At 41.3% G+C, this 23,830-nt stretch overlaps 1 protein-coding gene across 6 annotated transcripts in view; it reads right to left on the reverse strand.

Moving 5' to 3' along the window:
- dst (dystonin) overlaps nucleotides 1–23,830 on the reverse strand; it is a 302,233-nt gene that overhangs the window by 234,529 nt on the left and 43,874 nt on the right. For all 6 annotated transcript variants that reach the window (XM_089117354.1, XM_089117353.1, XM_089117352.1 and 3 more), the window contains 3 exons: nucleotides 15,272–15,361; nucleotides 8,636–8,713; nucleotides 3,675–3,767 (listed from right to left, as the gene is read on the reverse strand). In XM_089117354.1, coding sequence (XP_088973480.1) covers nucleotides 3,675–3,767; nucleotides 8,636–8,713; nucleotides 15,272–15,361 — 261 coding nt within the window. The remainder of the gene's footprint in view (nucleotides 1–3,674; nucleotides 3,768–8,635; nucleotides 8,714–15,271; nucleotides 15,362–23,830) is intronic.

Here is a 23,830-nt window from a genome sequence, read left to right on the forward strand (position 1 = left end):
GGTATAGTGCTGGTCCAGGATGGGTAATGCTGGTGTTAGTGCTGGTATAGTGATGGTTTATGCTGGTATAGGGCTGATTAGTGCTGGTACAGTGCTGGTCCGGGATGGGTAATACTGGTTAGTGTTGGTATAGTGATGGTTATTGCTGGTATAGGGCTGATTAGTGCTGGTATAATGCTGGTCCAGGATGGGTAATACTGGTTAGTGCTCGTATAGTGATGGTTAATGCTGGTATAGGGCTGATCAGTGCTGTATAATGTTGGTCCAGGAAGTGTTATGCTGGTTAGTGCTGGTATAGTGATGGTTAATGCTGGTATAGGGCTGATTAGTGCTGGTCCACGATGGGCAATGTTGGTTAATGCTGGTATAGGGCTGATTAGTGCTGGTCCAGGATGGGTAATGCTGGTTAATGCTGGTATAGTGATGGTTAATGCTGGTATAGGGCTGATTAGTGCTGGTCCAGGATGGGTAATACTGGTTAATGCTGGTATAGGGCTGATTAGTGCTGGTATAGTGCTGGTCCAGGATGGGTAATGCTGGTTAGTGCTGGTATAGTGATGGTTAATGCTGGTATAGGGCTGAATAGTGCTGGTTCAGGATGGGTAATACTGGTTAATGCTGGTATAGGGCTGATTTGTGCTGGTATAGCGCTGGTCCGGGATGGGTAATGCTGGTTAGTGCTGGTATAGTGATGGTTAATGCTGGTATAGGGCTGATTAGTGCTGGTATAGTGCTGGTCCAGGATGGGTAATGCTGGTTAGTGCTGGTATAGTGATGGTTAATGCTGGTATAGTGCTGGCTCAGGATGGGTAATGCTGGTTAGTGCTGGTATAGGGCTGATTAGTGCCGGTCCAGGATGGGTAATACTGGTTAATGCTGGTATAGGGCTGATTAGTGCTGGTATAGTGCTGGTCCAGGATGGGTAATGCTGGTTAGTGCTGGTATAGTGATGGTTAGTGAATTTGAGAATTAATTCAACCAAAGTCAATGACAAAGTGGCAGTGCCCAACTAAATGGAACACTAATCACCATAATGGTGACTTCAAACAGACCTCAACAACCTTTGTACACACAACCATATGAAAAAATAGTTGGAGTTGATTTCATCTAAGGCTGTGTGGCTGTGAGTCAGTTGTAGTTGTGTTTCAGCCTATCTCTTCTCTTTTTCTGTTCTTGTTGTTGCTCTTAGCTTCAGTGTTATCTTGTTAATAGCAGGTAAATAATTTATTAGAATTAATTTGGAAAATCGTCGTGTTCTTTAAATACAAACACACACTAAAAACATTATATGTAACACATAAAAGTTTTTATTATGGTCTTGTTATGGTCTTTATTATTATGGGATCATACCAGCACCCAAAAGACAACATATGCTGGTCCCAGCATGCAAAACATGCCTTATGCTGACTGTTTCAGCAGGGTGAGCAAGTATCATATCTGATCTTGTTTTGGCACAAGCTCTCCCACTTTCCCTTTATGGCTTCAGACTCTTCACAGATTTTTAGTTTTGACAATGAGTGATTCCCCAAGGTCAGGGGCCGGGGCTGCTGTTTAAAACTGCCCGTGTTAAATGGTAGCAAGCTGACTAGTTCAAATTCTCCTCAGCCCCCAGCATGATGGACTGTATATGTAGTAGTCGGGTTTTCTTCTGTGCAGACATGACATAAACGAACAAACAAATAAAGCAAACCTGGAATTTCCCATCAAATCTAAACTCAATATTCTGCACTGTCTTAACATACACTCTTTATTCAAGGACTTCAAAGCATGATTATAAGGCAAAAACGACAAGCAAAAGCTTAACGGCAAACGCCAGCTTGATTCAGAACTAAATGCCTCGGAACGCATGTTCAAAGAGACCGTATTCAGATGCCAGCGGTTAATATTGTATAAATGAATAACAGCGTTATTCCTAAAGTTATTGCCTAAAGAGCATCTACAGTGAATTGTGATAGTGTTTTAATCAGGATCTTTTTCAAAACTAGATACTTCCAAAGAAGAGACCACAGGGCAAAAAAATGAACATAGTTAAAAAAAAATCAGCCCTGAGAGACTAATGTCTGAGCAGAGCCATCAAAAACAACTCTACTGTAGATCATGAGGGAACAGGCTTCATGCCCAACGGCTCGCGTGAGAGTGACAGCGGCAGGTGCTTCTGCACGTCCCCACGCTACCTGTCAGCAAGTTTTATGAACCCAAGCATTATTTAACACATTCTTTGGATATGCCTCAGAAATGCATTTTTCTGCCTTCAGCCGACTGAGGGCCGTCAGGGAGGCTGGGCCAGCGTGGTTTGCCAGAACGAGGTGTCTTTCTCGCACTCTGGAGATGTGAATTAGGAAGAGCTGTGATGGTTTGGGTTTTTAACTGAGACTCGGGTCGACTTCTGCGTCAGGCTAACATTCTTCCCTCATAACATCATCTCAAAACGAGCCAAGGATATTAATAATCCGCCGCTTTGAAAGTGGGACAGTGTGTTCAAATTGAGCAGGGGATATTCATCCCAGGATGCACTGGTGTTGGTCGAGGAATGAAACCAAACACAGGAGCCCAGGGACGCAGTTTACAATTTTGAACAGTTTTTTTTTTTACTTAAAGGTGCTATATGTATTTTTTAGCCGCCTCTATCGGTGATGTTTCAGATTGCAACCAATTTACACGGCCACACTGAGACTTTACACACACCGGAGAAAGCATCACACAACATGCAGGAAACATTACAGTAATAGGCTACTTTAATCAACTCGACGTTGAACTAATGCTCCTTGAAAAATATAAAATATAGTAATAGGCAGTTGCAAGGGCGTTCAGAACTTACTAGGGTGCTGATAGGCAGTTGCTAGGGTGGTTGTTAAGGTGTAACTAGGCAGTTGCAAGGGGGTTCAGAACTTACCAGGGCGTTGATAGGCAGTTGCTAATATGTTCTAGGTGGTTGTTAAGGTGTTGCTAGGTAGTTGCTAAGGTGTCAGAGTGCTTTCTAAGTGGTTCAAAGCATTACTAGGTAGTCGCTAGGCAGTTACTGAGATGTTCTGAGTGGTTGATAGGGTGTTGCTAGGTGGTTGTTGGTGTGTTTTGGTTTCTATGCAGTTGCAAATGTGTTCTGGGTAGTTTCTAGGACATTATAAGACAGTTGGTAAGAAGTTGTAAGTGTTTTAAGACATGCTCGGTGGTTCCTCAGTGGTTGATAGGCACAATGGTTGCTAGGGTGTTATGGGTGGTTGTAGCTTAAAAGCTCCAGGAGTAACTGTTAAAAATGAAAACGTTGATGTTTGTATGTTAGGGATTTTATACAATAACACCATGTTTGCCTTCTCACGCCAACATACATCTACTGTCTGTATCTGCTGAAATACAGCAGCCAAATAAAGCAATGCTGGTTACGGATCACAGACCACAGACTGAAGTAAATACTGTACATTTGTCTCATTTCACTGAATATCTGCACACCCTCGAGCAAATACATGTCCGACCTCTTGTGGTCAGAGAATGAACTGCAAAATGAGAGCGGTTTTTGCTGAAACATTGTACAAGAATGCTAGTCATGCAACAGAATGAGACTCAGACAAAACAATTGGCATATCCTCATCGTTTCACCTTGTGAGGAATAAACATGGCGGACATCCCGCACACAACTTTAACTGGACAAATGACCAACACAACAATAGTTGACTCACCTGAAAGTGCAGAATTATGGTCCATATTAACCCCAATGTCAGTTTTGGGTTTCCATCCGTTATGTCATCGTTCCTGATGTTCACCAGTTTCACCTGAGGACACGTTATGATGAGTGATAAAACATAATCTTACAGTGCTCTGAAAGCATTCCATGAAGACATGAAACACATGACTGCATATATAAAGACATTTTAGTTTAAATCAATAAATGTTTATAGACTCATACAAAACCATATGCAATTTAACTGTAAATGCCAAAAAACATCAATATTGCAATATGCAAGGCTATATTTTGGATTCAGTAAGATTTAATTTAATTTAATATTATTTGTACATGTTGATGGCAACAAGTCTTTTTTATAACACTGCAATTAAAAATGCATTTTTTTTCCAGAACTAATCTTTGGTTATATGGCTTGATTATAAACATAATTCTAAGAGCAATAAAGCTGTGACAAAAGACATGTTGCTTATGACATTGATGTGCTCACCACACGAGGGCAGTACAGTACAGAACTGATATTGGAGTAATGGGGACTCTTGATTAGATTGCAAATTGCATGCTTAGTTTTAGATTTTCTGATTAAAACGGTCACATTTAAAGTGAACTTTCTACAATAATGGGCCAAGTTGTCAGACTGGTATTGCTGATTTCAGTTTGTATTGTATTATTATTAATTATTTATTAATATTATTATTATTAGTTGCATTTAGAAGAGTTACCAAAACATCTCCTTACCCATGATCAAATCACAGGTACGCACTTATGTATGACTTGTAGCTTATTGGTTAATATTCATTGGTTGTAATGCAAATAATGAAAACAAAACAATGAATTAGGATTATGTGTATCATAATAATAATAGCCTGCAGTGATGACTATATCACAGCTTTCCCACAACTGTAACCATGCTTGTTCTTGGATAAGTAATGATTTCTTAATGCATATTTTACAGAAATATATGTACTGAAGCAAAACAAATGAGACGTCGTGCTATAGTGTATGTGCAGTCACAGCTAAAGGGTTTATGATTTATGATGTCATCTTGAGTAAAACTAGAACTTAGAATAGAACTTATTTCTATTGAAGGTTTTAAAGTTTACAGAACTGATCGGGTTGGCAAAGGAGGTGGGGTTGCCATATATGTGAAATCTAAGTTTACAAGCTCTGTAACCCTGTCATTAACTAAAGCTAAACAGTTTGAAATTCTGACCGTGAAAGTGAATATCTCAAAAGACGCTGCTATTACAGTAGTTGGGTGCTATAGACCTCCGTCTGCGTCAAAGGATGCTTTCCAAACTATATCCAAAATATTACATAAAATTAATGACTCTGAATTTATTCTTATGGGTGATATGAATTGGGACTGGCTTTCTGGGAGCTCTGATTGTTTTAAAGACTTGTGTAATGACTTAAACTTAGTGCAACTTATTAATGAACCAACAAGAATAAATCCCAAAGCAGAAATAAAATCTACTCTCCTTGATTTAATCATAACAAATTCAGTTCATAAATATACCTCAACTGCCGTATTTTGTAATGACGTCAGTGACCATTGTGCAGTCGCTTGTGTAAGAAATACAAAAGTCCCCAAGGCAAAACCACGCATCATCCTAAAAAGACATTTTAAAAACTTTGAACAACAGGCTTTTCTGCATGATCTGTATCACAGTGATCTTAATAGGGTGTCTTTGTTTTCAGATGCTGAAATGGCATGGGATTTTTTTCATTCAATTTTCATTTCCATTGTAAATAAATATGCACCAATCAAAAAGTTTAGGATCAGTGGTAAGGACAACCATTGGTTCTCAGACAGCCTATCAGAGTTAATCTGTTTGAGAAATAAAATGTGGGCACAAGCTAGATTCTCCAACTCTTCTGCTGATTGGACTGCATTTAGAACTGTAAGAAACAAGTGTACTTTGATGATTAGAAAGTCTAAATCTGACTTTTATCTGAAATCAATCACAGAAAACTTAAACAACCCTTTAAAGTTTTGGAAAACAGTTAAATCTTTGTCGGGTACATGTGTGACCTCAAACCTCCCTGAACAGATTCTCAGTGGTCCAGAGGAAATAAAAGACAAAGCAGCCATAGTCAATCAGTTTAATAAACACTTTATTCAAGCTGGATTCTTATTTGATCAAACCGTAAATAAATCTGTCCCATGCCCTGCCATGTCAGCATCTGAAAATGTAAATCGGGAATTTTTTAATTTTAAACCAATTTCAGTATCAGAAGTTTATAAAGCCCTCAGAGATCTTGATCACAAAAAGTCAGCAGGTCCAGATAATTTGGATCCCTTTCTGTTAAAAGTAGCAGCTGATATTATTGCTGAGCCTATAGCGCATATTTTTAATCTGAGTCTTCTTTCCAACTCTATTCCCAAAAGTTGGAAAGCAGCCTATGTCCTCCCTTTACATAAAGGTGGAGACCCATCAGAACTGAATAATTACCGTCCAATATCAAAACTCTCTGCTTTGTCAAAGACCTTGGAATCATTTGTGAATGTACAGTTAAAACACTATTTAGCTGACCAAAACATTTTAAATAATTTTCAGTCAGGGTTCAGAAGTGGCCATAGCACTATCACTGCTGCTACATTAGTGATAAATGATATTATTGGGGCCTTAGATAAGAAGCAACATGCTGCTGCATTATTTGTTGATCTTTCTAAGGCATTTGATTCAGTAGATCATGGATTGCTATTGACAAAATTACGGTCAATTGGTTTAAGTGAGAAGGCTGTTGCATGGTTCCAAAATTACTTTGTTGATCGTACTCAATGTGTTTACGCTGAAGGTTATAAATCAGATTTTCTTCAGATAACCAAAGGTGTCCCTCAAGGATCAATCTTAGGACCCATTCTGTTTTCAATTTTTATAAATGACTTGGATAGAGATGTTCAAGCCAAATTACATTTGTACGCTGATGATACAGTGGTTTATACTCAGGCTTCCACCATTTTAGCAGCAGTGCAGGAACTTCAGACTGCATTTCAGGCATTGCAAAGCACATTATTCAGTCTAAAACTGGTTTTAAATACACAGAAGACAAAGTTTATGGTCTTCTCAAAAGCTCGAACACAACTACCTGACAACTGTGGCCTCTTGTCCTTAGATGGGAAATCAATTGAGAGAGTGTCTTCATACAAATACTTGGGGATATGGATAGATGAAAAGCTTTCCTTTAATGAACATATTTCTGTTTTAGTCAAGAAACTTAAAGTCAAGCTTGGCTTCTATTTTAGAAACAAATCTTGTTTTACTTTTAGTGCTAAGAAGAAACTTGTGGAAGCTACTTTTCTGTCTGTAATTGATTATGGAGATATATTGTACATGCATGCTGCATCTTCCATCTTGCGCCATGTAGATTCAGTTTACCATGCATCACTACGATTCATAACAAATACAAAGTCCCTCACCCATCACTGCATTCTTTATGATTTAGTTGGTTGGACATCACTTAAAATTCGTCGACAACAGCACTGGTATATCTTTATTTATAAAGCTATACTTGGCAAACTTCCACTGTACCTCTGTAACCTTCTCTCTGTCTGCTCTGGTACCTATCAGCTACGCTCCTCAAAACTGCTCGGGTTTGTATTTTTAGAAATAGCCAAATTTAGATTTGTTGTCGGCCCTCGGCACATTATCTATTGCAGATTTGATCTATTTTCTTTGGAAGAGACTGACAATTTTGTAAATAGTTATTCCATTTAAACGTATAGAACTATAAAGTGAATAAGCATTGTTTATCAAAAACTATTAATAGAAAAGCAATATTTGTGAATGTTTACCCAAGTGGAAACATGCGTCTATAAATGATGTCACACACGTGCAACATTAGATGAGATTTACAATCATTCAGTTGAAACGTATGAAAAACAGTCAGATATCGCTGTGCATCGTTTGAATTGCAAATGTAACGTACAGTAGCATTACTGCCTATTATTCACATGATCAGGATAACTCCAACATCTACAGTGAGTTTTGCTTGTAAATGAAATTTCATTTTTGTTAAGCTTTACAAAGACTGCAAATGACTCCACATTTCTATATTTCACATTAAGTGCTGCAGAAAAATATAAACTTATTTAATCACAAAATTGGTCATCTGCATGACAAGGCCATGTCTTGAACATTAGGGGACGAAAGTTGTTTTTTTTGTGTGTTAAGGAATTAAATAATTAGAGAACTTATTATATGTATCAATCTTATTTTTTTATTCCCTTATAATTGTGAGGTAATCAAACTGTTCAAAGGGCTTTAAACGACTCCAGACGATGAATAAGGGTCTTATCAAGCGAAACGATCGCTCGTTTAATAAATAAATAACAAAGTTTAAGTTTTATAAGCTCAAATGCTCGCCTTCTGTTCGAACTCATTCATCAAAATGAACAAATCTTTTTCCGAGTCATTTGGGTCATTCAACGAACGAAACGAACGAATTGACTCGGAAAAAGATTTGTTCATTTTGATGAACGAGTTCGAACAGGAGAGTCACGAACGCAGAACAGAGCAAGGCGACCATTTGAGCTTATAAAACTTAAACTTTGTTATTTATTTATTAAATGAGCGATCGTTTCGCTTGATAAGACCCTTATTCATCGTCTGGAATCGTTTAAAGCCCTTTGAACAGTTTGCACTGAAACTGTCTTCTGGACCTTGAACCGTTTGGTTCCCATTGAAGTCCATTATATGGAGAAAATCCTGGAATGTTTTCATCAAAAACCTTCATTTCTTTCCGACTGAAGAAAGAAAGACATGGACATCTTGGATGACATGGGGGTGAGTAAATTATCAGCTAAAGTTTACTCCTTTAACTAATGAAACCTTATTGTAAAGTGTTTCCAGAATATCAAATATTAAGTGGCACAATTTGGCCATTTCAATTTCTCAATGTCCATGAAATGAACTGCATAACTACTCGTGTGGTTCTTGTTGTCACTGGTCTTACCTGTCGTCTTTTTAAATAGTCGAGTGCGATCTGTACATTCTGGAGTCTGTGGAAGCGCATGCGACCCTTCTCTCGCGGCTGTGAGGGAGAGAGAGAGGAGAAGACATCAGTACATGTGTGATCACACACACACACACACACACACACACACTCACCGTACCGACACAGGTGGAGGAGAGAGAAACTCACACAGAGAACTACTGCACCTCTCTGAACGCCCGACTAAAGCAGATGATGCTTCTAGCTAACTTCACACACGTGTACATGACAGGTTTATGAGAAACACAAAGCCAAACGCATAAGGCCAAAGACGCAGAGTGGGCCGAGACTGATGCGGGAAGCAAAAGAAATGGGAATTAAGCAGGTGTAAAGATGGAGGATATCTCCACTGTCCGGCTGAAACGAAAAAGCCTCAATTCAGATGTTCGTATCAAACTTAATGTACAGAGAAATGAGATCCGCGGAGCAGATGATGGATGACTTTTAGCGAGTCATCGTTTGCTTTGCCCTAACAGAGTCTGGAAGTAAAGGACTGGCATTAGTTCCTGGTGTTTTGCTCACAGAATAGTCAGACATGACTAAACGTTCTATCAATCAAAACCAAAAGGTTTCCGTCACATGAAATGACACTTTTGATTGAAGACAAGTATGTGTAATTTTCTAAAATCATGATGAACATTAAAGCACCCCATGCTTTGACAAATACAGACGGCAAATATCCCTCTGATGGTCTTCCTTTGTGAGTCACGTCCTGGGCCTTCCCGGTCAGAAGTGTCCGGAGGCCTAAAAATGAAACTTCTTCCATCCCAGTAAAACCAATACAATTTATTTTTGTTCTATAATATTTATTCTTTTTAAATTAGTATTTTGAGACAATTTGATTGAATTTATTAATATTTATGCAATATTTATGGTCTATTTTTTCAATTGAAATATATATATTTTTTTCTATATACTGTATATGTTATGTATTTTAAAAAAATTATTAATGCAGTATTTTAGTTTAATATAGAGTCTAGGCCTTCAGAAAAAAAATATTTTTTGAAGAAAATTAGCACCATCTGGTTACAGTATAGAGAAAAAGCGTAGAATCATGGTGTCACCACTAGATGGCATGTACAGCTCTCTATGGAGAGGCATGTGAATTACCCAGCTGTTTATGAACACATTTTTTTGTGTGTGTGTGTGTGTGTGTGTGGATTTGAATATATAATTGAAACAATCTCAAAAACTGTTTCTTATTAAAAAAAATAAAATAAAAAAAAATTGTGTTTTTGTCAATTTCCCATTCATTTCCTATGGGGGTCATTTTTGACCAAAGACCAAAATCGTGACTAATTTTTTTACGACCACTTAGCATGCTCGGATCATGAACTCAATTTTTATTGTGTGTTCACATAGCTAATGTGTGTCACAGCCTTCCGATGAAGCTGTGATTTTTAATAATTCAAAACAGAAAATTATTCGGTCCGAAGTGACCGAGGACCATCAGAGGGATATTAAAACCACAGCAAAAATGAATACTAGGCTAACTAATGTGTGTAAAAAGTCCTCAAACAATAGCAATAAAATAACAAATAATCAATTTACGAGCAATAGAGCGCTGCAGTGATGACGTAGTTTATGTTTTTCACGTCACCCTGATTTTTTCCATTGGCTTTTGGATTATTGCAGAAAATAAGCTTTGTGACCAACAAAAGTTTTACATATGAGTATTTTTGTGATTGTGATTGGTGGTCCAGCTGTGAAGATACCAAGCAGTAGCAAGTCAATGAGAGACTAATTTTAAATGACAGGAAAATCAACCAATCACATTGTCCCTCTAAATGGGTGGGGCTTGTTATCATTATGTTTATGATGCGTAAAAAAAAAATGATGAGGAAATCGTTGCTAATTTATTATCCATGCCGTTTTCAAGATTAATTTTTAGCTTAAATTAAGCTTAATTTGTGCAGAAAGCCAAGGCTTTTTAAAGCATTTCAACCCCAGATATTATAAGCAAATCTAGCCCTGGATGACAGCATCAATCTAGAGGCTAAAGCTTTCCTGCAAACTTTAAATAAAAATATTTAAAATCTATTAAGTTACGTGACTGATTTTATTCTGGCCACCGCTGCCACTGTTTTATCCATGTTAAGCTTTATTCGAGAAAACTGGATTTACTGGTCAGTCTGTAAATTTACTAACTCAGTGACCATGCTGTAATTCTGCATAATAGTTACAGTTTTCCAAATTCATAAGTTTAATATGGTCCGTAACATACATTCCCATCCCTACTAGCGACGCAGTACGAGTAAAGTATCGAAAGGGAACTTTGATTTCATGGGGTCTTTAACGCACTCTTGAAGCGAAAGGAACTTGAATCAGGCCTTTAGTTCACAGCTCAAGCTTCTGTGTTGAGAAATGACCAAGCTGGCATCCTAGAGCTCTCCACAGAAACCCCAGAAGGCCATATTTAGTGATTATGAACATGATATTGGGTGAATTTGTAAATATGGGGAAAGTTCTAGATGCCTACAGTCCACTAATGAGAAGCCAAGCTTCTCTGGGTTCAGCAGCACTCCAGTTAATATTACAGCACTCGCTACATTAGTCCTGTTACTGAGGGGGCAGGAGGACACGTGTCCACACATACCCCCTTATCCTCATCATCATCATCATCATCATCATCGTGGTCACGTCCATGCCGCTCAACCGTGCATGCGTCAGCCGCACTCACCAACCGCAACGTCTTCAGAAAATCACGCTCCCTTGGCTTACCGTGAGAACGTGAGCACGAGAGAGAGACACAGAAACAGGTGGACACATAAGAGATGGACAGAAGAAGACAATGAGAAGGACAGAAGACAAGGAGGAAAAGAAACAGGGTGTCAACAAAAGAAAGGGGGCACTCCTCTACCGGTCTATCCGCAGCCAAACTAAAGACTCACATCACAACATGACTGGGCTTAAAGGGATACTCCACTTTTTTTTTTTTTTTGTTAAACAGTTGGGTTGTACCGTCTTCAAATCCATTCAGCCAATTTTCTGATATTAGGAAGAATATATGAAGAGTTCAGATGCAAAAGCCTCTAAGTGCCATTTGAAATTTTCTTCTTTAATGATGATTTTTATCAAACTTGTATATTTAAGTTCAGTGATTTCACTTAAATAACAATTAATAGGTAATTATCATTGCCATTTAAGTGAAATTACTGAACTTAAATATACAAGCTTGATAAAAATGATCATTCTAGAAGAAATTTTCAAATGGCACTTAGAGGCTTTTGCATCTGAACTCTTCAAGTGAAGTCAAGTCAAATATATTTATATAGCGCTTTTCACAATACAGATTGTATCAAAGCTGCTTCACAGCATCAATCAAGACAACAACACAGTGTTTGTTTATTCATGAAAAAAGACATCCATGTTTGGTAGAGATGATCAATGGTATGATGGGTCATTTAATTTGAATATCCCCAACTGAGCAAGCCAAAGGCAACGAAAAACTCCATCAAGTGACCCGACGGTGTCCTAAAACTCCATCAGATGACCCAATGGAGAAAAAAAAACCTTGGGAGGACCCAGGCTCAGTCGGGGGCCAGTTCTCCTCTGGCGTTTATGAAATTTATATTAATGCCTGGCTAAATAAATGCGTCTTTAGTCTAGTTTTAAACTGGGAGAGCCAGTCTGAGCAACGAACAATATCAGGAAGGCTATTTCTGAGCTTCGGAGCTAAACGTGAAAACGCTCTCCCTCCTTTGGTGGATCTGGATATCCTAGGAATCACCAGAAGCCTCGAATTTAGTGATCTTAAAGAGCGCGATGGATTGTAGGTTGATAGAAGATCTGTTAAATAGACTAGAGCTAAACCAATTACCAGACAGTATCTGGTCCCTTTGACTTCCAGTAGGAAAAAATATATACTATGGAAGTCAATGGGACCAGAAACTGTCTGCTTACTGATATTCTTCTAAATCTCAGAAAATCGGCTGGATGGATTCGAAAATGGTAAAACTCAACTGTTTAACTCTGGGGGAGTTTTAAAATGAGCTTATTTCCAAAAAAAAAGTGGAGTATCCCTTTAACAGTAAAAGCTTTTGGAGGAATTCTCAGTCAAATTAAACTCAATCCCTCAGAGTTTATGGTTTCTAAGATCTAAATGAATACATGTAGGTGTAATGTCAATCATTTGATCCAGACTGAAACAAATATGTATATTTAACTAAATATAGCTGCGAGCAACAATTACTGAGCTGAGTTTAGATTATATCAATTAATATCATAACTTTTGGTTGAACTGTTTAGAAGTTATAAGCAGACATAGCCAGTGTTCATATCACTGGACTAGTGGGAGGCGCTGCTCCAAAACTGTGCAAGTACCCTCAAGTCATGTTTCTGATGACAGGTACACAGTTTCATCCCAAAAAGCCAAAGCGGTGCAGAGATACGCGCTCACTTTGGGGCATTCGTCATCGAATTTGTAAGACAATTTGTCAGGAATGATTTTGTATCTTGCAAAAAAAGTGATATTTGTTTTTCCCCAAAATTTTGGGAAGGTTGGTCACAATTTGTTTAAGTTAAAATGTTGGACTAATTTTTAGGGGCGGTAGTTGTAAACATGGGGGAACAAGCATTCTGTTTCTAGGCCTTATTAGTGCAAACATCAGTGCATCTTTGGCCCATTGGTGGAGGTGGAAGAGAGATAGAAACTCAAAATGTCTAAAGGTTAAAGTTTAGACTCTCCTCTATCTATGTGCCAATTTTCACGTGTTTTGACCGAACAGGTCTTTATAAAAAACATTTTCTGCTAGATAAATAATAGTGAACTATTTTCTAAAATGGAAGATCTCGAAGCAATGTGTTCTGTTTTTTTTTTTTTTTTTAAGTTTCCATAACTCGAGTCGAGTCATTGTTTTGGATGACTTGAATTGTGAGCTTGTAAACTTTTGATACACTTCTTCACTGAGCCTTCAGAAGCCTGCGGATGCTCTCCCGAAGGTGTCCATGTGACGTGTGCAGGCATTAATCTTAGGCACTGACCCAGATGTTTGACACACTGCTGTCCTTGAGTTGTAATGCCTCCATTAAACGGGTTGAATACAGTTGTTCTTTCTGTCATCATGGCGTATTTACAATTAGACAGGAAGTTGGTGATGGACTTGCTGTGGTTTGTCTGTATAATTGTTTGTTTTAAGTCATTAAGTTTAAGTCACAGCCCAGTCAAATATGGCTAGACCAGTATACTATCTTTGCCAGCTAACAGGCATTGACTAAAAGCCACAAAATGATTTCATGAGGTCTTAAAGGAGTAGTTCACTTTTGAAAAAAATTGTGCTGATAATTTATTTACCCCCATGTCATCCAAGATGTCCATGTCTTTCTTTCTTCAGTCGAAAAGAAATAAAGGTTTTTGATGAAAACATTCCAGGATTTTCTCCATATAATGGACTTCAATGAGAACCAAACGGTTCAAGGTCCAAAAGACAGTTTCAGTGCAAACTGTTCAAAGGGTTTTAAACGACTCCAGACGATGAATAAGGGTCTTATCAAGCGAAACGATCGCTTATTTCAAAACTTATTCCAAAAATGTAACTTTTCTAAGGACAAATGCTAGCCTTGCTCTATTCTGTGAGGCGCGTTTGTAACGTCACGTAATACGTAATTACGTTCAAAAGGTCACGGGCGACGTAGCCGGAAGTACAGAATCAAAATCGTCCGACATCTTTGTTTTACCTTTTAATTCCTTTTTTGTAAACGGCGTTTGAGTTAGTCAACCTATGCGTTCAACTTGTAAACACTGACTCTGTACTTCTGGCTACGTCGCCCGTGACCTTATGAACGTAATTATGTATTACGTGACGTTACAAACACGCCTCACAGAATAGAGCAAGGCTAGCATTTGTCCTTAGAAAAGTTACATTTTTGGAATAACTGATCGTTTCGCTTGATAAGACCCTTATTCATCGTCTGGAGTCGTTTAAAGACATTTGAACAGTTTGCACTGAAACTCTCATTTGGACCTTGAACCGTTTGGTTCCCATTGAAGTCCATTATATGGAGAAAATCCTGGAATGTTTTCATCATAAACCTTCATTTCTTTCCGACTGAAGAAAGAAAGACATGGACATCTTGGATGACATGGGGGTGAGTAAATTATCAGCAAAAGTTTTTTCAAAAGTGAACTACTCCTTTAAGAATATATTACACACAATCCCAGACCTGTCACATATAATCTGCTAGTGTACAGTACAGCACGTCTGATGCTGAATGAGGATTCCTCCAAAGCTGACACAACACACAACTGGACCAGAATGAATGTAAAACTGCTATAATAGTGTGACTATGAAGGGTTTGTTGAACACTAGTGTGTAAATATGCAAAAGCATGTTCACATATTACACTATTAACACAGACTGTAAGCGTGAGTGTGCAGGAACTGGTTACGTCACTTTTAGCAAAGCTTTTCAGTGTGTGAGCGCACATTTAATCCGCCTGCTGTATTAGTAACACACACACACACACACACACGTGGACTGGTGTGGATGGTGAATCTAAGATGCCCCCTTCAAAAACAGCGAGTGACTGCACACGTGTTCAAGTATTCGCTTCAAGACTGCTTTTCGAGTGTTTCAGTGATTATTGAGCAATACTCACGAGTGTCTCGCCGGACAACACCTCCAGAAGGGAGATCAGGTTATGTCCATCTCGCAGATCCTCGTACAGGTCGTTCACGTGCTTTCGGACCTGCCACACAGTGAGAAGAGCATCATCTGTTAGGGGTGGAGCAATTCAGATGTTCTGGTGCATCGGTTATAAATCTTGCCAACGCATGTGCATAGATCTGGAAACATGGGGTTTTAAATCATGAATTTATTTGATTTGGTCAATAATTGATTTCAGATGCTAAAAATTAAATGATAAGCAGGAAAGAATCATTCAATATTTAACATTTTATTAGTTACAAGTGTGAAATAATGAGTCTGTCTATCTATCTGTCTATCTGTCTATCTATCTATATTTCTGTCTGTCTGTCTATCTGTCTGTCTGTCTATCTATCTATCTATCTATCTATCTATCTATCTATCTATCTATATTTCTATCTGTCTGTCTGTCTATCTATCTATCTATCTATCTATCCATCTATCTATCTATCTATCTATATTTCTGTCTGTCTGTCTATCTGTCTGTCTGTCTGTCTGTCTGTCTGTCTGTCTGTCTGTCTGTCTGTCTATCTATCTATCTATCTATCTATCTATCTATCTATCTATCTATCTATCTATCTATCTATATTTCTATCTGTCTGTCTGTCTATCTATCTATCTATCTATCTATCCATCTATCTATCTATCTATCTATATTTCTGTCTGTCTGTCTGTCTGTCTGTCTGTCTGTCTGTCTGTCTGTCTGTCTATCTATCTATCTATCTATATTTCTGTCTGTCTGTCTATCTGTCTGTCTGTCTGTCTATCTATCTATCTATCTATCTATCTGTGATGGATTTAGAGAGGACTCAGAAGCGAGGATGACAATCACAGCTCTTTTAATAACAAATGGCAGGATGACCACAGGTACGTGTAACAGAGGAATTATAATAAACAGCAACAGAAGGTTCCTGTAGAACAGGCAGTCGAACTTGAACAGAAACTCCCTCTGTGGTCCAGGCAAAGATGAGCCGAGAGCTGGAGCAGTAGGGACCCAGAAACCCTCAGGGCCGGGATAGCGAGCAATGAAGAAGGAACACAGCCTCAGACTCCTAGCAGGTATGGTTCTGGAAGTATATCGTATGGACACAGAATAATACTCGAAGTAATCAGAGATATGATTCTAGACAGGACTGGACTGGACTCAGACAGATGCACGCATCGAAACTTACGAACAAACTGACAACACGACAAGAAAGAGAAGGTAAGAAAAAGCCAAGATAATGAGGGGGGAACGAGAGACAGGTGGAGAGAGATGAGCCTAATGAAAAGTGATAACAGCTGTCAGTAATGAAAGTGAAAGCGGCAAGTGGGTGAGTGAGTGAACGAATAACCAGCAGGGGGGGACAGAGAACGAGCCAGGATCATGACAGTACCCCCTCCTCAAGGAGCGCCACCTGGCGCTCCCTAGGATGAACCCTGGCGAGACCGGAGGAAATCATCAATGAGCGAGGGGTCCAGGATGTCCCGGGGGGAAACCCAGCTTCTCTCCTCAGGCCCGTACCCCTCCCAATCGACCAGGTACTGATGTCCTCGACCCCGACGACGCATATCCAAGATCTTACGGACAGTATAGACAGGAGAATCCTCCACACGGACTGCCGAGAACGCGGTACGAGAAGTCGAGCGATTGACGGGCTTAACGCAGGAGACGTGGAAAACCGGGTGGATGCGACGAAGGTTAGGAGGTAAATGAAGCTTGACGGCGACAGGATTAATAATCTTGACTATACGGAATGGCCCGATAAAACGGGGAGCCAACTTGCGAGAATCGGATTGAAGAGGTAAATTGGAAGTGGAGAGCCACACTCTCTGGCCAACACAATAGCGGGGACTCTTAATGCGATACTTATTGGCCGAGATGCTCATGCGTCTCCTAGCACGACAAAGGGACGATCTCACTCTCCTCCAAGTACGCTTGCAGCGACTGATGAACGTCTGAACGGAGGGACAGTTCGACTCTGTCTCTTGCGAGGGAAAAAGCGGAGGTTGGTAGCCGAGACAACAGTGAAAGGGTGAGAGCCCCGTGGCAGAAGATGGGAGAGAGTTGTGTGAGTATTCTGCCCAGGGAAGCTGCTCAGCCCAAGACGCAGGATTACGGAACGCCAGACTGCGGAGAATGCGGGCCACAATCTGATTGGCACGTTCGGCCTGACCGTTAGTCTGGGGATGAAACCCTGAAGAGAGGCTGACGGTGGCACCAATAAGACGACAAAATTCTTTCCAGAATTGTGATGAGAATTGCGGGCCCCTATCAGAAACGACGTCGGTGGGCAAACCGTGTAATCTGAAAACATGATTAACCATTATCTGGGCGGTCTCCTTGGCAGAGGGAAGCTTGGCGAGAGGAATGAAGTGCGCGGACTTCGAAAAACGGTCGACCACAGTAAGAATGACGGTATTACCGGCCGACGCAGGGAGACCCGTGATAAAGTCGAGCGCTATATGAGACCACGGACGAGTAGGAACTGGTAGCGGTCGTAACAGACCAGCGGGCGGAGAATTACCAGCCTTGGTCTGGGCACAGACAGAACAAGAAGCGATAAAGCGACGCGCGTCATGAACTAAGGTGGGCCACCAAAAGCGTTGGCGAATAAGCGCGATAGTGCCCCGAACGCCGGGATGGGCTGACAATCTGGAAGAATGTCCCCACTGGAGGACGGCTAGGCGAGTGGGCACCGGAACGAATAAGGAGCCTCTAGGGCAGTCGCGCGGAGTGACGGCATGGGCAAGAGCACGCTTCACCTGTCTCTCGATTCCCCAAATCGCCGCTCCCACCACACGACCAGGAGGAATAATCTCCTCCCGGGTGGAAGAAGAGGAGGAGGAACCAAAGAGGCGAGACAGCGCGTCCGGTTTAACATTCTTGGACCCGGGCCGATAAGAGATGGAGAAGTCGAAGCGCGTAAAAAACAGCGACCAGCGAGCCTGGCGTGCGTTCAGTCTCTTTGCGGAACGGATGTATTCCAAATTTCGATGGTCGGTCCAGACGACAAAAGGAACGGAGGAACCCTCCAACCACTGGCGCCACTCGCCTAAAGCCAGGCGAATGGCGAGCAGTTCCCGATTGCCGACATCGTAATTACGTTCCGCGGAAGACAGACGGTGCGAAAAAAAAGCGCAAGGATGTACCTTGTTATCGGAGGCTGACCGCTGAGAAAGAACGGCGCCTACCCCTACCTCCGACGCGTCGACCTCGACAATAAACTGTCTAGTGATATCCGGCATGATCAGAATGGGTGCGGTGGTAAAGAGAACCTTTAGACGGTCAAAAGCCTCTTGAGCGGATTCTGACCACCTAAAACAGGACTTAACTGAGGTCAGGGCGGTGAGCGGCGCGGCTACTTGACTGAAATTGCGTATAAAGCGGCGATAAAAATTAGCAAATCCAAGAAAGCGCTGTAACGCGACACGAGAATCAGGAACGGGCCAGTCAACTACCGCCTGGACCTTAGACGAATCCATACTGATTCCCTCAGCCGAGATGACCGAACCTAAGAATGTAACGGAAGGCACGTGAAAAGAGCATTTCTCAGCCTTTACAAAGAGGCGATTCTCGAGTAAGCGCTGAAGTACGCGGCGTACATGCTGCACATGGACTTGGAGGGAGGGTGAGAAAATCAATATGTCATCGAGATATACAAACACGAATACGTTTAGCATATCCCGAAGGACGTCGTTGACAAGGGCTTGAAAGATGGCGGGGGCGTTGACCAAACCGAACGGAAGGACCCGGTATTCAAAGTGCCCGAGGGGTGTATTAAAAGCGGTCTTCCACTCGTCCCCTTCTTTAATTCGTACGAGATGGTAAGCATTGCGAAGATCAAGCTTAGAAAAAATCGTTGCTCCCTGCAGGATCTCGAAAGCTGAAGACATCAGTGGTAAGGGATAGCGGTTCTTAACCGTGATGTCATTCAGCCCCCGATAATCTATGCAGGGACGCAAAGAGCCGTCTTTCTTCTTGACGAAGAAAAAACCCGCACCGGCCGGAGACGAGGACGGGACAATAGTGCCAGCCCTGAGAGAGTCAGACAAATAATTCTCTAACGCCTCCCGTTCAGGAACCGAGAGAGAATAAAGTCTTCCCCGAGGGGGTGTGGTACCCGGGAGAAGCTCAATACCACAATCGTAGGGGCGGTGAGGAGGGAGAGAAGTGGCCCGGGAACGACTGAATACCTCCCGCAAATCGTGATACTCCTCCGGTACTCCAGACAAATCCCCTGCCTCTTCCTGAAACACAGAAACAGAAGACACAGGAGGAACAGCAGACACAAGACAATCAACATGACACGATAACTTCCAAGACAAGATAGAGCCAAGGGACCAATCGATATGGGGATTATGACGTTTAAGCCAGGGATGACCTAATACTACTGGAATAAAGGGCCAACGAAAAACAAGAAAAGAAATAGTCTCTCGATGATTACCAGAAACGGTAAGAGTCAGTGGAACGGTCTCTCTTAGCACCCTAGGAAGGGAACTACCGTCTAGGGCGAGAAGGGGGGTTGAATGCTTTAAATAGGTGAGGGGAATACCTTGCTGCCGGGCCCACTCCTCATCCACGAAATTTCCCTCGGCCCCAGAGTCGATCATGGCAGAGCAGGAGACAGATGAACTGGACCACTGAAGATGCACAGGTAGAGTAGTGCAAGAGTCTGAAGGGATCTCTCTAGAGATTGCGCTCGCCAGTAACCCTCCGCCTACTGACGAGCGCTGGCTTTTACTGGGCACGACAGAGCAAAGTGGTCGGGAGCAGCACAGTACATGCAAAGACGATTAACCAGTCTCCTCTCCCGTTCCTTAGGGGAGATTCGCAGACCTCCAAGCTGCATGGGCTCAGGATCCGGACTCGGAGCGGGTATAACGGAACCAGCAGTGGGCGTGGACCCCAGGACAGGCTCCATGCGGCGAGCTCGGCGTCGTAAGTCGAATCTCTTCTCCACTCGAATAGCCAGTTGAATGAGCTCGTCGAGCCGAGCGGGGACCTCTCGGATAAGGATCTCTTCTCTCAGCTCGGAGCTGAGACCCTCCAGAAAACGAGCGACCAACGCGGGTTGGTTCCAGCCGCAGGTGGTAGCTAGAGTCTGAAATTCTATGGAGAAATCAGAAACCGAGCGCCTCCCCTGCCGGAGAGAAGACAGCAACCGTGAAGCCTCCTCGCCGTGAGCAGAACGGTCGAAAACCCGGATCATCTCGTCCTTAAACAATGCGAAGCTGAAGACGCAATCCCTCTCCGCCTCCCAGTTAGCCGCTGCCCATTCCCGTGCCCGGCCGGCGAGAAGGGAGATAACGTACGCCACCTTAGTGCGTTCCTTCGCGTACGTCAATGGTTGTAGGGAGAAGATTACCTCACATTGGGTCAAAAACGACCGACACTGTGTGGCCTCACCCAGGTACACGGGCGGATTATTTATCCGGGGCTCCGGAGAATCATGAGACCCCAGCGAAACGGGAGGCTGGAGACGCAGGTTGTGGACCTGACAAGAAAGATCCGACATCTGGGCGGCCAAAGTCTCAACCGCGTGTCTGGCTGCGGAGATGTCCTCCTCATGCTTGCCCAGGAGAACACCCTGATGTTCGACAGCGGACTGGAACGCGTTGCCATTCGCTGAGTCCATTCTTGGTCAGTTTGTTCTGTGATGGATTTAGAGAGGACTCAGAAGCGAGGATGACAATCACAGCTCTTTTAATAACAAATGGCAGGATGACCACAGGTACGTGTAACAGAGGAATTATAATAAACAGCAACAGAAGGTTCCTGTAGAACAGGCAGTCGAACTTGAACAGAAACTCCCTCTGTGGTCCAGGCAAAGATGAGCCGAGAGCTGGAGCAGTAGGGACCCAGAAACCCTCAGGGCCGGGATAGCGAGCAATGAAGAAGGAACACAGCCTCAGACTCCTAGCAGGTATGGTTCTGGAAGTATATCGTATGGACACAGAATAATACTCGAAGTAATCAGAGATATGATTCTAGACAGGACTGGACTGGACTCAGACAGATGCACGCATCGAAACTTACGAACAAACTGACAACACGACAAGAAAGAGAAGGTAAGAAAAAGCCAAGATAATGAGGGGGGAACGAGAGACAGGTGGAGAGAGATGAGCCTAATGAAAAGTGATAACAGCTGTCAGTAATGAAAGTGAAAGCGGCAAGTGGGTGAGTGAGTGAACGAATAACCAGCAGGGGGGGACAGAGAACGAGCCAGGATCATGACACTATCTATCTATCTATCTATATTTCTATCTGTCTGTCTGTCTGTCTGTCTATCTATCATCTATCTATCTATTTTTCTATCTGTCTGTCTGTCTATCTATCTATCTATCTATATTTCTGTCTGTCTGTCTGTCTGTCTGTCTGTCTGTCTGTCTGTCTGTCTGTCTGTCTGTCTGTCTGTCTATCTATCTATCTATATTTCTGTCTGTCTGTCTATCTGTCTGTCTGTCTGTCTATCTATCTATCTATCTATCTATCTATCTATCTATCTATCTATCTATCTATCTATCTATCTATCTATCTATATTTCTATCTGTCTGTCTGTCTGTCTGTCTATCTATCATCTATCTATCTATTTTTCTATCTGTCTGTCTGTCTATCTATCTATCTATCTATATTTCTGTCTGTCTGTCTATCTATCTATCTATCATCTATCATCTATCTATCTATTTTTCTATCTATCTATCTATCTATCTATCTATCTATCTATCTATCTATCTATCTATCTATCTATCTATCTATCTATCTATCTATCTATCTATCTATATTTCTGTCTGTCTGTCTATCTATCTATCTATCTATATTTCTGTCTGTCTGTCTGTCTATCTATCTATCTTACAGGATAATTTATGACAATCATGTCATAAATAAGTGTCCTCTAAGGACTCGCAGGGGATCTTTCACTGGGAATGATATTTGAAAATTTGAACATATTTGACAAGCCAAATGCATTTGGTCATTGTGGAAATTGTAGACAATTTTACTTACTCTTTTGCACACGTGACAAAGCACATGCAATTTGCTTAAATCAATAAAAAATGCAAATCTGAAGTGAATAAGAAACTAATTGTTCAGAGATCTGAACTGAAAAAGTCTCACTTGAGAATTGAGCCGAAGCGATTAATAAAAACTTGGACCTGATCAAACACTCGTTTTATGACTGAGACACCAGTGCGCTTGGAAAAGGCCCGTTTAAGATCATCAGCAAACGCCAAACCAGTTCATATCTGCACTAACAGTAACAAGAACAGATGTTAATCATTTACTCATAGTCAAACGAGTCCTCAGGAATGATGTTTGAGCATTGTAAGAGGATGTGTTTCACAATGAATCATCCCTTCTGCTGTGTTGAAAGCTCTTTTATCCCTCACACACACATTCAGGATTGTAGCGTTTCCCACTAGCGCTCCCGTGAGACGCTGGCTAACGACAGACGAGTTATCCTGAACACCACACACTCCCTGCCTTACTGACCTGCTTTCACCCAGGTCCTCCTCGCGTTCATAATTCCCAGCATCCACAGCTGCATGACTAAAATAGATGTTTAAACTCGGGATCTGGGTCAGTCCGTCACACTTTACCATGAGCTGCTAGTCAGCATAACAAATATCAGTAGTAGAGGTGACTCCAATACTGTAAAATCTGTAATAATACTGATGTCTGTGCTGGAAAAACTTACAAAATCTTTTTAACTTAGCTTTTAGTTAAGGGTATTTGTCGGGGCATGTCTAAGAGTGTGTAGTCATGCCTTCATCTGCCAGGCTTGACACGTGTTTTTATACAATATTTGTATTGGTTTTAGTTACAGTAACTGTGAAGCACTTTGGGCAACAACATTGCTATTAAATGTGCTATATAAATAAATAAAAGTGGAAGAAAAATATTGATATGATTTTTTGTCTGGTCAGCTGCAACTGGTCGATGTCTGTCGTCATCACCGGCGGCGGCCATCTTGTCACAGGCAAGCGTTCTGGTGGGCTCTGTGGTTCCTGATGTAAGATGAGTGAACAGCACGAACACAAACACTCTTATCTCGCTGAAATCTTGATGGATTTACAAACGGTTTGGTTTTTTACAAACATTATCAGCGTGGCTATAATTCTGGATGCTTGAACGTGTTGAAATTGTAGTTTTTCTTTTCGAAAAACGACTTAATCGTGCAGCGTAGTTGTGTATCACGGCTAATCGAGCTGTTCAATTATGTAGGTTTTACTGACACCAATAACGATTTTATGACAACTGATCTTTTGTCTAAATTACAATCTTTGTGGATGTGGTTGTAGTTATTATCTGGCTAATAACAAGAAGCTGTGAGTGTTAATGTTGCAACCCAGCAATCTTACATGAGAGGCAGAAGTTTTAGTAGCCTACATATTGATTTAACATAAATTACATAAAAACACGCACATTAGCTGCTACTAGATCTCACTCACAGCTTCTTGTTATTAGCCAGATAATAACTACAACCACATCCACAAAGATTGTAATTTAAACAAAAGATCAGTTGTCATAAAA

Source organism: Pimephales promelas, chromosome 11 (assembly GCF_988280905.1).
Source record: "Pimephales promelas chromosome 11, fPimPro1.hap1.1, whole genome shotgun sequence".
NCBI lineage: Eukaryota > Metazoa > Chordata > Actinopteri > Cypriniformes > Leuciscidae > Pimephales > Pimephales promelas.